Source organism: Penicillium bovifimosum (assembly GCF_028826915.1).
Source record: "Penicillium bovifimosum strain IBT 22155 chromosome Unknown utg000005l_segment0_segment0, whole genome shotgun sequence".
Taxonomy (NCBI): Eukaryota; Fungi; Ascomycota; class Eurotiomycetes; order Eurotiales; family Aspergillaceae; genus Penicillium; species Penicillium bovifimosum.
In genome coordinates, this window is record NW_026622714.1 from 5,551,345 (window position 1) to 5,565,921 (window position 14,577).

A 14,577-nucleotide genomic window follows, 5' to 3' on the forward strand; every position below is an offset into this window, starting at 1 on the left:
ATAAGTAATAGACCACTAACTACGACATCACCACTACCTTAGTTAACTCGGATGTAATACAAAAGATAACGGGAAGCCAAAGGCGCCGATTTCAGAAGCCATGGCTGCCGATCTCTGTCACTAACCTCGGGTTCGTACTCGGATAACCCTTCTCCAGCGCCGATCAACTTGAAAGCGAGCGTGAAACCCCCTCAATGAAGTCAATCTTCATACATTCATGACTTATGCCCATCTACCGGGTAACGAATCAACGGACAGTCTTGACAGGCCGTGTTTCCCCACACGCAGGTACTTGTAAGGCTGCTATCCCCGCCGTCATAGTAGTGATAACCCCGTTTATACCAATCCTCGCCCCCGAAACCAGTATCCAGCACTCAAACTCAACATGGGAAGCATCGGCGCGTATACACCTAGGCATGTTGATACGGAGCTCTGCTTCTGGAGACGTCCGGATACCGGCAGGAGTGTTCAGATCGACTTTACCAAGGGCAAGCCCGAGGACAATGTCAAACAGATGCACGTCCTTGACGAGACACACAGCGTGCAAGTGCAGGATATCCGAGATGAATCGTCATACACACTCGACAAGAGCGGCTTCGTGTATTTATCGCACGAGATACCCGAGCTGGACAGAGTCTCAGACGGAGAGTTTGTCCGGGACAGCATCATTCCAAAGACAGAAGAGCTAGTTCGTAACGTGTAAGTACTATCCCAGAAACGAGGACAGTCGGTGTATGCTTGTGCTTCGGGAAGCTGAACAAGGTCACAGCACCGGCGCGACTAGGACAATCACATTCGCACACCGGGTGCGATGCCTCGCATCAGATCCATCCATGCTCGCCGATAACCGGAGCCCAGCACACAGTGTCCATTCAGACTTCACACCTGCGGGTGCACTCCACCAGCTCGAGACTATCGTTCCAGACGAGAAGGAGCGCAACCGTCTCCTCGCAGGCCGCGTGTTGGTCATTAATGTCTGGCGGCCATTGAAACTTATTCAGAGGGACCCTCTTGCAGTCTGTGACTGGAGTTCCCTCGATATCGAAAGCGAGGGTATCCCCAACCGTATAACGCTACCGCATGGTTGGAATGAACTGGGGAGGTACGCGTGTAGTGCGAAGCAGCGATGGTGTTATCTCGGCGGTCAACAGCCTAGTGAACCTCTAGTCTTCACACAATTCGATAGCTCCAAAATGGAGGAAGGTGGTACCACCGTGCCTCACAGTGCGTTTGTTGACCCGACATATAATGATTTTGCTGCAAGGGAGAGTCTGGAAATCAAGATGTTTGCGTTTGTTTAGTCTGTTTGTTATGTTTGGCTCAGGCAGTTTAAGGAGAGAGAGTCAGGTCTCAGTCCATAGGGCTAAAATTAGAGTCCTGACAACTCAGGCACTCCATAAATTATTCCAATTCTGAGTCAATAGTCAGAACCTTCCAAGTTTCTTTGAAAGCTCCCGAGATTCCCCATTTAGCTCAGTGAAAGAGAATGAGTCAGTTCTTTATTGCTCGGCTTTCGGCTTTCCGTTGAAAATTCTTTTCACCACGTTGCACACGTGCATTTGTTCGATGCAAGGTGTAAAAACTCAGATCTCTCCCTTGCTACCTGAGCGAATTTTTAAAGCGAATGATACGTTCAATGTGTCCTAGTATTGTGGACCGGAGATTGATGAAGGCTCCGGACCCTGCATATTTGCCTTATTAGGGCCAATAGGGCAAGTTTAAAGGAGAGTCACCCCTTCATTGCCTAACGGGATCTTTCGGTCCGCACGGCACTAAGGAATCCGGCATCGCGGCATCGGGTTTAAGCAGGACACCGGTCACCAGTCACCACCGCTTGATGACATGGCTTATGGAGCATTTCGTCATTTGATGTTTCAATCTTTTCATTAAAAATTTTTTTTTTCGAATAGTTATGCAAATCTTCCACAGGATTGCTCATATGGCTAAGCCCTCGTAATTAGCATTCTTGAGTCACGCAAGTTTAGTATGCCTAAAGTCTAATTATTACGCACCATGAAGGTCCTCCAATGACATGAAGTGGGGAATGTCATCTGGATGAATGAAAAATCACGAATAGATCACGTTATTCACGAATCACGCCTTTCTAAGGGACCTTAGGCGCCATTTTTAAAGTCATAAGGTGTTGGGTGATCTTCTCTCGGGATGGGCCCACTCTACTGTGTAAAAGTGGGCCCTTCCAAAGTTTTCTCCTTTAGTGACTCACTTTGTACTTCTCTACATAAAGCCACTCACCCCCGGGACCATATCGATGATTCTTTTTCTCAGTACCTCATCTCGTCCTTTCCAGGAGGTGATGGTCGCTCCCCTTTCTCTACTCTTCAGCTCTTTTCTTTCGGGGACTTCCTTATACTTGACTTCCAACTATGGGCCAGAGGCATAACAGACGTCGCACTCGTCGTTCCAGCAACCGCAACAAGATATCTTCCACATCATCAATCCAGACCCCTCAGCGCAGCTTTTGTGAGCCTGTCTGCTTTGACAGCTCTCCTACCGCATGCAGTTCACGTGGATCTCCGGCAGTGACCCTCGCCCCATCATGGCACTATGGGTACACAGCCTGGCAGACCCGTGAGCGATCTCTGCGAATGGAATCAGACGGGCTAGAGGAGTGTTGTCGTCTGTGTGGCGGAGAGCCAGGCGATGACCCGAGTCTCTGTTACCGGATGCTTGAGTATTTTGCTGGACTCGACTACATTGAATCGTGAGTATCAGTCTCAAACCTGATTCATTGGAACCAATCCTGACTTTCTTTCCAGAACAAGTGGTCATACCCTTGGAGATTGATTGTCTGGACATCATCCGCAGAGCTTCTCGGATGTATCGCCTCTTCGCCAATTTTCTTTTTCAACCTCAAACAAAAAAAGACAAACCCATATACGATGTTTACGAATATGCGACGTTCGTGAATCCCGCATTCGATAAGCAAGACAAGAAAAACACCATCGAAACTATCTCGACAACGATGCTCTGCGTCCTCTGTCGGCCACTGCAAATGCGCCCTACACCGAAGTGGCAAGAACGCCAGATCCCATGGATTTCCCGGGTCCCCGACTTGTAGCAATGAAGATATCTCTTTGGAGGTATCGGATTGGTCCCCTTCTACCCCGGCTGTGTGGATTCTGGTTCTATCACATACACAAAAAATGAGTCATAGACCTTCTGCGAGACTTCCCAACGCTTTGTCTGGATTGGTTGAGTTCGCGTCCGACCTTGAGTTGTTGACGCTTGAACACCCTTTCTGGGTAAACTGGGAGCTTTGGCTATGTTGGTCATGAGGGGAGATATCGTGTGTGATAGATCTGTTCTGTCAATACTCCTAAACTGGAAGGAAAGGTCAAAAGCTGGCAGCAGCAAGTGGTTCGATTGGTTAGCCACTCCTAACTGTAACTCTATTAAGAGTGCATCTAAAAGTATTGTATATATGAAGCCTTGAGCTCATCCACAAAACTGTTAAGAATACTTCAAACATTTTGATTCCGAAAACTTTTGCATGTCAACGTATTGTAGAATCATGTGAGGCGTTTACTCCGTAGATCACAGATCACGGGCAACTACTAGGAAGAAGAGCGATCAAAACTCGCAGGCGGCGGCAGAAGAATGTCGATGAACAAGCATCTGTGCGGGGCCTCTTCGCTTCTGCGGGGTTCGATCGTTCGTCTTCCCAGTTGCCAGTTGCCCGTAATAATGTCTGAATTTTAGTGATGGGCAACAATCACAACCGATGCACGCTAGGGCAAATACGGAGTACGATGTTGTCTGTTTTGTGGAGGTGCCTCACCGCCTGCCCTCTCAATAAGGAACTGCCACCTGTTGACATCCCCATATAGTAGGCGGTGGGTGGACCCTGCTTGAGGACACGGTCATCACCAGATCAGGAAGTCCGATATTCACTTCCCCTTCATCGCTCCTTTGTTTCTTACGGGCCAGACTTTTCGGCTCTTACTAGGCTTTTACTTGCTTTCTACAACCCAAAGGCTTTCTCTCCACAGTCCGAAGTGGCCACTGTCACCAGCCCTGCGCAACACAAATATTTTTAGTTCCGCGGCCAGCGGCAACCGCTGTCTGTACCCTAACCTCGCCGCAGAATGTCGTCAGACTACACATATGATGAGCAGGTATGAGTGGGATTCGATGTGGAAGACACCGTAACACTAACTTTGGCGTACAGGGACAATTCTTCCCCTTCTTCATCCTCACCTTGACCGGCTTGGTCACTCTCCCTCTCACCTATAACCTCCTACGACCTAGCAAAGGTGAGCTTTGGCAAAACTACCGCATTCTTTCTTTCTCATATTCTAATCATCTTTGTGAGCACAGAGCTCGAGAATACGGCTCCCCGCATCAAGTCCGATTTCAAGCCTAAACATGCAGATCTCATCGATGCGCAGAAGCGCAAGCGCTTGCGCAAAGAGCGCCGAATCAAGCGTATTGTCACTGTCATCGTAGGATATGCCATGATGGCATGGATGGTATATTTGATTACTGTCACCGCCAGGACAACGACGAAGGCATACGACCCTTATGATATCTTGGGTGTCTCGAGGGTGAGTTATGCGCGAGGCCGCTGAAGGCACACAAAGAATGCAAATTGACACTTTATTCCTGAAAAACAGAGCGCAGATGAGAAAGCTATCTCCAGGCATTATAAGCGCATGTCTTTGATCTATCACCCCGATAAGATTCGCCCTGACCCCGCCAAAAATGAAACGATGGACACGCTCAATGAGCGTTTCGTGGAGCTCACCAAGGCCTACAAAGCCCTCACCGACGAGGAGATCCGAAACAACTACCTTCAATATGGCCACCCCGATGGCAAGCAAAGCTTCAGCATCGGCATCGCCCTTCCCAAGTTCATTGTCATGGATGGCAATGGCAAATATGTTCTGATGGTCTACGGTGCCCTTCTGGGTGTCCTTCTCCCGTATATAGTCGGCAAGTGGTGGTATGGATCGCAGCGTTATACGAAGGAGCGTGTGCTGGTTGCCAGTGCCGGTAATATCTTCCGCGAGTACAAGGAGGATATCACTGAAGGTGGCATTATCGGCGCTTTGTCGTCCGGCGAAGAGTTCAAGGATATGCTCAAGGGTGCTAAATCCGAGTCTGGGTTGAACAAGCTCGAGAGGCAGGTATTGGCGGATGACAACTCGTTCCTTGCTGCCAAGGATCGTGAGGTTCTGAAGCAGTTGGACAGCTCCTCCCGCCGCAAGGCTTTGGCTTTATTGTGGGCTTATCTAGGTCGGGTCGACCTTGGCGACGCCTCTCTCGATGCTGGTGAGAACCCGCTCTGAACCATCTTATAAAAAGCTTTTGCTGACCCCTTGGATACAGAAAAATATGAAGCCGCTCCTGTTGCCCTGTCTCTCACCGAAGCTTTCACCGCTATCGCTCTCGCATTTGGTAACCTCGGACCGATCGTCGGTGCTTTCAAAACGTCTCAGAATCTCATTCAGGCTGTGGCCCCCGGCTCATCACCACTACTACAACTTCCCAACTTCACCGACGCTGTTGTCAAGTCCGTGGAGGGGGAAGATGCCAAGGAACACCTCACCGTTCAAAAGTACATGGAACTACCAGAGGCTCAGCGGCGCAAGCTGGCTGTGGGCGCTGGTCTCTCTGATAAGCAATACACCGATGCCATTTCCGTTGCCAAAGAACTTCCCGTCCTGCAACCCGAGCGGATCTTCTTCAAGGTCATGGGCGAGAAGGTGATCACTCCCAGCAGTCTGGTACAGCTGGTGGTCAAGGCTCGGTTCATTCCGCCCGGTAGCACATCCGTCCCGCCAGTGAATGAGCTTGATCTAGAGGATGTTGACCCCGACGAGGACGACCTCGAAGCCCTGATGGGCCGCAAGCCGGCCAAAAACATCGCTACCAAGATGGTCGACGGCAAGAAGGTCGAGACTAAGATCGAGACCGTCCAGCCGCCTCTGGCTCACGCACCCTACCTAGCCCGCGACCACTCCCCGCGCTGGAACATCTTCCTAGCAGATGCCAAGCAGGGCAAGATGGCCGTGCCGCCGTTTACGTTTACGACATTTGACAAGCCTATCTTCGACGAGGCCGGAAAGCCCACATTCAACGTCCAGACCCTTAAGATGCAGTTCCAGGCTCCCCCGCAGGTTGGCGACTTCACTTTCGTCCTCCACATGCTCTGTGACAGCTACCTGGGTCTCGACAACACTGCACAAATCACCCTGCACATTGATGACCCCGCCAAGGCAGCCGCTGTGGAAGAAGAGGACGACATCAGCGAGCCAGACGAGGGTGAGTGGCCAAAAATACTATTATTATAACCCCCCACGTTATCTTGTTCCTTTACTGACCACTTTCCGTTTTAGATTCCATCGCCGGGCAAATGCAAGCCATGAAGACAGGCCAAGCACCCAAGAAGAAAACAGTCAAGGATTCCGACGACTCCAGCGAGAGTGATACCGACGGCGACGCGGGCGATACCAGCGACACTAACACGGAAACGGAAGACGAGGATTGATTTTCCTTTTTGCATTGATTGATCGATTGTACTCGCGGCCTGTGTGATGTGTGACACCGGTCTCTGATCTCAACCTAGACCTTGGTGGTCTTTGGTCTTTGGCTTAGGCCTACTGTTGTCACTTGCACGTTATGAGGTCTGCTCTTTTATTCATGGGTAGCTTTTGGGTTTTTTTGTTTTATTCATCGGTACTATTCCCTTTTTCTTGGACTCGTTTCTTTACAAGTTTTGTGTATGTGCATCAATCGTACTTGTCTGAATCATAGACTCGAGGAATGAAAAGCCATTCAAATCCTTCTATCCTGTCCATGGATAACGACCAGGAATGGGGGCTAGAACAGGATACATTGTAATCACCAGTTGGTCATATCTAAGTGCTGTCACTGTGTATGGGGTTATCCCCTCTCCTCTCCGGAGGTATAAGTATACCTATGGGCACCACATCAACCCAAACCCTAGGTAACAAGATGTACCGAGAGAAAGACAAGACAACGACGTACTACCACAAACTCCAACCCCCAGATCGGTACACAAACCACTCGCCCAAATTACCCGGACGAGTGGGGGTGAGTATAGCTCGTACCCATCTGAGCCTCCAGCTCAAAACAGACCATAATATCATGATCTCTGACTTAATCTGCATTTCCTTAGTCACGTCCTCTTCCAGCTCCCCGATCGGCTCTAGCTCCCAGCTAGCTGCCGGCTTCGATCTTCCCTTTCCAGCGGTGTCGGGCTAGATCCGCTTTGGGTACTGGGTTCATGCCTCTGTGTTGGTTCATGTCCGGACTCATCTGTGCTAGGTTCATGCGGCGTGTGTGGTACCACTTGTATGACTCGAGTTGGTGCTGGGTACCAGATCTTGTATCTTGTGGATTGTGTTCAGCTTGGGTGTTAGCTAGGATCAGATAGATATAGGTTGAATCTATGTATCTGCCTGCTTGTGTGTTTCCATGTTTAGTTAGCATTTGATAGGTAGCGAATGTGGGAATTTTGCGTATTCATCTCGGAAAAGGGACAATATATGTCCAAGTGAGAAATGGTAAGGGCTAGGTAGGTAGGTTCCGTATCCATGGAGTGCTGGGAAAGGCAACCAGAGGAATGAAAACTAGTACCAAATTTATAGGACGAGTCTAGATAGATCATAGGAGAAAGGAGATAGAATTCCAATTCTTCCGTCGAGATCAATATAGAGTCTGGAGGAGCTGACTGAGCCCGAGAGAGGTAAGAGATAGAGGGGGGATGAGAAGGAAAGAAAAGGAAGCGTTCTGGTTAGGAAGGATTAGGCATTGTGCCGGATTTCTTCCTATATGAATCTGCTCCACGCTCCGGGGAATAAGAGGATCCGAATCCAGGTGTTGGGGGTATAGAAAAGAAGGCCAAGAAAAATGTAAGTCAGGATACCGTGATAGATGGACCAAGGGAAAGAAAATGGTGAAGTGGCAAGGAATATAAATAAGAAGTGAAATGAAGTCCCAGAAGAGAACCAAAGAAAAGAAGAAAGAAAGAAAAGGTGAGCTTCAGCCAAGTCTACCCAGAAGGAAAGTTCCACCCAGGAGTAAACCCAGCATAAAATGCCGAATCCTGTGGAAACTGGTACTCCCCCATCATCTCCGCAGACAGATTCCCGTCCATGTGATGCGTATGGTGCGGATGCTCCATCAAACCAGCCGGCAACCTCGACAAAACAGGCTTGACATCTTGCTGATTCCCATCACAGCACCCATCAAGTACATACGGGAACGGTTCGTGGTGAGCATGGCTATGATGAGGGGGTAGACCGGACGGCGCACTCGCCATGTCGACATGGGGCGGGATATCAGCCCCCATGTCTGGCCCGCTGAGGGACGAGCGTTGCTGTAACGCCATCAGCTCGTGGTATGCTGCGTCAGGGTAGCTGTAGCTTGTTTGCTGGACGGGCTGAAGATCCCATTGCCAGCTTGTGCTTGCGGTTGTGCTTGTGCCTGTGTCAGTCCTGCCGCGGAGTTGGGCTGAGGTGGGCGTCGGGATTGGACACGGGGGCCGGGAGAGGGAGAGGGTTGGGGAGGGTTCTGGAGGCGTTGTTGGTTCTGGGGAGGGCTCAGCTGTGACGCTGCACTCTGTGGATGTTGAGAGGAGGCGGAGGTAGCGGAGGTCTTCAGAGTCCTCCTCTGGTTCATCGGCGTTTTCTTCGGCTTGTTTGATTAGACCTAGACGGTCGAGAATTGCGTGGGTTAGGGGGTGGCCATCTGGGGCTTCAGCAAGAGGATCGCCGGGAAACCCTTCGTTGTTGATGCAAAATTTGTAGAGTTTCTGAAGGGCTTTTACGACCAGGGAGTGGTGGGATTCGAGCATTTCGACGAAGCTGGGTGGGATTATTAGTGTCTGAGGATATATACGAGGCTGTGTTTAGTTGTATGCACTCACCCTCTAGAGTATACTTTGGTTTGGGTCGCCTTTCTTTCGCGGAATAGACATGGATGGTTGTATACCGAGCAGCGATTGCAAGGCTGTTTCCCATCGCACTGGCGGATGTTAGTTTGATATAGAGCACTGTAGTTATCAACACACCTTAGTCTTCTTCACGCGACAGCGATCGCAAGCCTTCAGAACATGCTTGCGCTTGACCCGGAAGACGCGCTGGTCACGCTTGTCCTCGACAGCCCGAGCCCGATGCTCCAGCTCCGTGAGCGAAGCCACTGCCGCAAAATCATCAATGCTATGCGGGAAGCCCTTGGGGCGAAGCTTTGGCTGCCATGACATGGTGGATTGTATCATATTGCTAGCCACACCGGAAGCGCAGCTTTAGATATCGCAATGCAGGAGCAGCAAAAGGTGGAGGAGGAAAGGAAGGCAAGTCAAGACGAGGGAGGGGAAGAGAGAAAGAGCTTTAGCCAGCAAAGAATAAAAAAAACAAGAAAGAGTAGAAAAAGAAAGGAATCGAGCAGGTGGGGTGGATGATAATGGAACAGGCTTCAGCCGCCAGGGCCAAACGTTGATATCATGATTATCAAAGGTGAGAGCCTAGGAGACAAGACAGACAGTATCCCCGCATCAGCATGGTCTGCCGATTTGGCCGATACCCAGTGACGTGGAGAGTGTCCCAAGCGTTCGAAGATGACATGCGACCAGACGAAGAGAACGTCCGGGCACTTAGGCCGTTCAGGTACCTATATCACCGTACAGACACAAGATGGGCATGGGATTTGACCTAGTCATCGGGTAGGAAAACAGTCAATAGAGGGCATTGATGTTATCGTAACGTCTTGTCACACTCGTTTATTCTCCTCCTCTCTATGCTGACAGTGCCTGCACGTCAGAGACCCCAACACGTGCAATCCTGGGAAGGGGAGGGGCAAGAAATTGGGGATGAGCCAACTCCGGGTTGTGACGAGGATCAATCACCAATCAACTTCCCGGTCAAGCTGCATTGTTGGTGTTTCGAGGGGTCAATGCCCTGGAAACAAGAAGAGATCCAGAGGGAGAGAGGGAGATGAAAAGATGTCGGTGTGTTGAAAGGAGACATCCTTGCCAGCTGCACCGAAACGTGGTACAGCGTGATATGCCAAGAAAAGCGAAGCAATCAAGTCAGGTGCCTCCCGGGAAATTAGAGACCCTTAGAAGGAAAGAGAAGGCTTAGAGAAGGACTATGATTTACTCCGTAGTATTCTGATAGAAGGTGGTGGTGAGGCGACTATGATATTAGCCTATATAGTCTTCAATTTACCCTCTTCGATTCTTCGTTCTACATAGACACCCCTGGTACTGCCTGCATTCTCGCACAGAACCAAATCCCGAAACAATAAGGCCAGCCCTAATCTGAACAGTTGTCAACGCTAGATCTTTGCATTGATCATCAACTTCCCGCATCTACCTACAGCGGGTATTCAGATAACTAGAACTAACTGTGCTAGTGTCAGTGCTAGTGTCATTATGTGGCAGTGACAGTGGCAGTGGCAGTGTCAATGTCAATGTCAGTGTCAGTGTGCAGAGGATACCAAGTATACCTACCAGGCAGCACAGTCTTCAGCTCGACCTGAGACACCATACACCATCCAATGTGTCACTTTCTGTACTCACTCTCTTTCTCTTCCCTTTCTCTCTTTTCTCCCGTGGATCATTCCCTCGAGTGTCTGAACAGATCATCCTGAATCCCCGGTTTGCCACCGTGTCTAGACCGTGGGAATTCAAGGACTACATACACTGCCATACCTCGATAGCAATCGATGTATGTTTAACGTCTCGTCTCTCAGCTGGGGAGACAAGGCAGGGGACAAGGGACAAGGGACAAAAACGGACACACGGACTGTCTGTCTTTGCTCCCAGACCCCAGAAGCAAGAAAAGAGGAAAAAGAACAAGAGATAAGGTGGAATTTCCATGTCAATATTGGCCCACTGTACAAGGGCTATGGACTATCGATTCTTGTATACATAATTTCCAAACCCCAAGCACAACTGCATAAGCAAAGGGGAAAACCTGGCCCTATAGAAAGGCTTGGTGGCGAAGCACCTCGCGCGGTTAACTAGTTCACCGACAAGTTCAAGGGAGACCACGAGGCCATAGATTTGTGGGGAGGAGAGGGGCATAAGAAAAAGCAAAGGGTAGAAGCAGGGGAAAATGCAATATGTAAATAAGTTAATATAGACATGAATGACGAGATCTCGAAAACAATTGGCTCATCCCCTCGAATGAATTTCGAAGCCTGAAACGTTTCAAGGATATCAGATATGCCGACCAAATGTAGATGACAACGGGGAAACATGAGAGAGACAGATGCAGGACGTGAAATGAGATACTCGAGCCAATAAGCACTGGGACCAGTCAAAATAATCAAATAAGCAGAGATCAGCAGATGCGAAAAAAAGTAACTGAAGACTCGCAACCCGACAGGCAGATTGTTTGCTTTACGGGAGGCTGGTTTTCTGACTCCATCTCATGCCTTATTGGGGAGCATGATGCTCGCTTCACCCCGCGCAAGCAAATCAAAGCTCTCCTCGCTGGTCGGCGTGTCGGGTTCACTAGGCACCGGCTCCTCTGGTAATGGGATCATGGTCTTCTCCAGCGCAGCAGGAGACTGACCCTGCCACCGGCGATCTCCTACCCATTCGACGCCATCGCCGACGCCACTCATGTCGACCCTGCGACGTTCGTGCTCGCGCTCCAGGAGCGGCAGCCCCTCGCCGCCAGGTGCGTCGCTGGCCTGTCCGATTTCCAGGGGCAGGTTGCGCAAATGCCATTCGCCCGCAAACATGCCGTCTGCGTCGACTTCGCCTCGCACTTTCATCCACGAGTCCATGTCCTCGCCGTATACCCTGCCCAGCTCTGAAGAGCCCAGTGTGCGGAAGTTCTTTGCCCAGTGTGGTTTTGCGCCCATCTGGCGCATTAGCCATTCGAAGGCTTCGTAGTAGCGGTCTTTGCAGGGCGGGTCGCGAAGGTACGGTCGGTAGAGCGTTGCGTTTAGGTAGAGTGTCGGGCCATCAGAGCAAGTCGGGTCCAGGAACGGGCGGGGCTTGGTGTTCAGCGAGGTGTCGGAAACTCGCACTTCGACCGGACAGTGCACGTACAGGCCCTTGGACGAGAACGGGATTTGCGCGGTCTCCATGTCGCCGTGCAGCCATGCCGAAAGCCGACCGATCGCCTCAGGGCCTTTCTCCAACGGAAGCGCCCATTCATTAACGAACTGCGAATACAGGCAGTTCATCAATAATCCTGTGCGCCCGGGCTCCACGGCCTCGGTGACGGTTGACCCGGCCCGGAAGCCGTACTGCATACCAAAGACGAACCATTCGACCCAGGGCAGGATGCGCGGGACATACGTGGAGAGCGCGAGGAGGTTATGATAGATGTGGTAGCCGAGCGAGTCGCCGTAGAAGTTCTGTGGGGGAGGGCGCAGCGGGAGGTCGGTTTTATTCGCACGCCAGACCACAGCACCCTTCGCATAAGGCAGCCACCAGACGCGCACGAACTCGTGTGTAGTCCACAATCCCGTCGACCATTCATCCAGTACACGATCCAGCGAATACCGTTCCTGGCGCCAGGCAATCTTAAACGAAGGTGTCGCCTTGAAGGTAATTTCGACGACGATTCCCAGCGCTCCGAGCGACACCAGCGCGGCGCGGAACAAATCTGGATTATTTGTCGCGCTGCAGCGAACGAGCTGACCATTGGCGAGAACCAAGCCCAGCGAGTCGATGCATTCTGATAGTAGGCCGTGGCGCAAAGAGCTGCCGTGAGTGCCTGTGGCGATGACGCCGGCGAGAGACTGGCTGTCGATGCTGCCCAGGTTGTCGAGTGTTAGACCATGTTTCTCCAGCTCAATGCCTAGGTCCCTCAATCTTATGCCCGCTTCGACGGTAACGGAGCCGGTGGTGGGGTCGACATGTAGAACGCGATTGAAGTTATCGAGGTTGACGAGCCAGGACGAGGTGCAGGTCAGATCGGAGGGGGAATGGCCGCTGCCAACGGTCACGATTCGGCGACGACAACGACGGGCGAGAGTGACGAGTTGTTGAATCTCTGGGATAGTCTCTGGGCGGATGTACAACTCCGGGCGCGAAAAGAAGGTCTTGGCCCAGGTGTGATGCAAATGATCAGTTGAGGCGCGGAACGGTACCGCAGGGTCGAGCTTCGAGAGCTCACGAAGAATGGAGAGGTCCATGAGGATTTGAAATCAAATTAAAATCACATTGCCAGGGGAAATAGGAAGTAAATCAAGACCAGAACGAAGGAGATGGCGACATTTTTTTTAGATTTGAAATCGGAGCATTTTCGATTCCTTTTTTTTTTGGTCTCCGTCTCGGCGTACTCCCGGCTCCGTGTTATGCCCGTCTTTTCATGTCTACACCTTAACACCTACCTATGCCATATGGTAATCAGATTAGATTTGAATTTTGATCTATAGTTAATGTGACGGGAGAAAAAAAATACATGTAATAAGACCAGCCCTCGGTCGTAAGGATCTCAAATTCCAAAAAATTCAAAGGCTGACATGTAAATCGCAGGAGTTCTTCACGCCTTAAGCCTGTGATATCGATTTGACTCCTCCTGTGACGTATGGCCGGATGTAGATAAGGGAAGGAGCGAACAATAGGAAGGAGCGAACAATAGGAAGGAACGAACAATAGGAAGGAACGAACACGGAAGAACATAAGGAGTTCCTCTCACTCTCTGCTAGTCGCTGACTATTGAGTTACGTGAGTCTCATGACTTCCATTGGTATTCAACCCCCATTGTTCGCAGCCTGACATTCACGGTTGACAACTTCGGATGCCTTGAGCTCAGTCTATAAAAGCCCCCACTTCCACCATCCTTCCTCTCTTCTTCCTCTTCTTCTTCATCACGCTTCATCATCAACTCTTTATCACTCTTCATCTCCACCACTCTTCATCAACCTCAATGATTACTGAGTTGATGAGTTCAGACCTTGTACATCACTGCTTCTTGATTGTGGCCTCTACTCCGGTGGACCGTGGAACTGAACGTGAAAGGAGGTACGCTTGCAACTTCTGTCTATGTGCTGGAACCATTCTCTAATCTATACTATAGTCCCCTTCCTTTCTTTCTCCCTCTAACGACATGGGGCTGACAAGTGAGATTCGACGGGCACCTGCCTACCCTATTTAGGCAGGACGCTGCTTCTCAGGTCGTATATCTCGCTCTGCTTTGAGGACCCTGTGGCAGAATGGCAGATCAAAGATATGCCTTGCTGCTTGACTTGTCGAACCTCACCGATGGTACCGCACCTCGTGGAAGGAGGAAGAAATGCTGGGTCCACTGCTTCCATTGGCTCGGATCAGGCGCGAACAGAGTTTGGTGCTCTTCGCCTCCCATACTTCACCCGCCCGGGGCCGTTTCTTTCTACCATGTCCTTTGCCTTTCCTTCTTTCTCGAATGACCGATGGCATGCAGACCGAGGAGCTGTACGGCTGTCTCCACAGCCCTCCTCAGGCATTGCGAAGGTGCGACAGCACGGCATATACGTCTCTTTACGAAAATGACAATGCCGATCTCCCTCAAGTCTATTGAATGGGAACAGCGAGTGTTCGCCCAATCAGTGGGTATGCATTTCAGGCGGGATCAGGAGCTCCGA

At 50.6% G+C, this 14,577-nt stretch overlaps 5 protein-coding genes across 5 annotated transcripts; 3 read left to right on the plus strand and 2 right to left on the minus strand.

Annotated features, from left to right (window-relative positions):
• Window positions 1-385: 385 nt before the first annotated feature.
• Window positions 386-1,301, plus strand: N7515_007340 (uncharacterized protein; the record flags this gene model as incomplete). The annotated part of the gene is made up of 2 exons (XM_056668084.1): window positions 386-699; window positions 770-1,301. The coding sequence occupies 2 exons, from the start codon at window positions 386-388 to the stop codon at window positions 1,299-1,301; spliced, it is 846 nt and encodes a 281-aa protein (XP_056521680.1).
• A 1,083-nt stretch (window positions 1,302-2,384) lies between these two features.
• Window positions 2,385-2,805, plus strand: N7515_007341 (uncharacterized protein; the record flags this gene model as incomplete). The annotated part of the gene is made up of 2 exons (XM_056668085.1): window positions 2,385-2,722; window positions 2,778-2,805. 2 exons carry the CDS (start codon window positions 2,385-2,387, stop codon window positions 2,803-2,805), a joined length of 366 nt encoding a protein of 121 aa, XP_056521681.1.
• A 1,301-nt stretch (window positions 2,806-4,106) lies between these two features.
• Window positions 4,107-6,511, plus strand: N7515_007342 (J domain-containing protein; the record flags this gene model as incomplete). Its single annotated transcript, XM_056668086.1, has 6 exons — window positions 4,107-4,136; window positions 4,190-4,274; window positions 4,339-4,565; window positions 4,635-5,292; window positions 5,350-6,285; window positions 6,360-6,511. 6 exons carry the CDS (start codon window positions 4,107-4,109, stop codon window positions 6,509-6,511), a joined length of 2,088 nt encoding a protein of 695 aa, XP_056521682.1.
• A 1,527-nt stretch (window positions 6,512-8,038) lies between these two features.
• On the minus strand, window positions 8,039-9,250 carry N7515_007343 (Zn(II)2Cys6 transcription factor domain-containing protein; the record flags this gene model as incomplete). Its single annotated transcript, XM_056668087.1, has 3 exons — window positions 8,039-8,852; window positions 8,915-9,012; window positions 9,059-9,250. The coding sequence occupies 3 exons, from the start codon at window positions 9,248-9,250 to the stop codon at window positions 8,039-8,041; spliced, it is 1,104 nt and encodes a 367-aa protein (XP_056521683.1).
• Window positions 9,251-11,421: 2,171 nt separating this feature from the next.
• Window positions 11,422-13,146, minus strand: N7515_007344 (D-arabinono-1,4-lactone oxidase; the record flags this gene model as incomplete). The annotated part of the gene is made up of 1 exon (XM_056668088.1): window positions 11,422-13,146. The coding sequence occupies one exon, from the start codon at window positions 13,144-13,146 to the stop codon at window positions 11,422-11,424; it is 1,725 nt and encodes a 574-aa protein (XP_056521684.1).
• Between the last annotated feature and the right edge of the window lie 1,431 nt (window positions 13,147-14,577).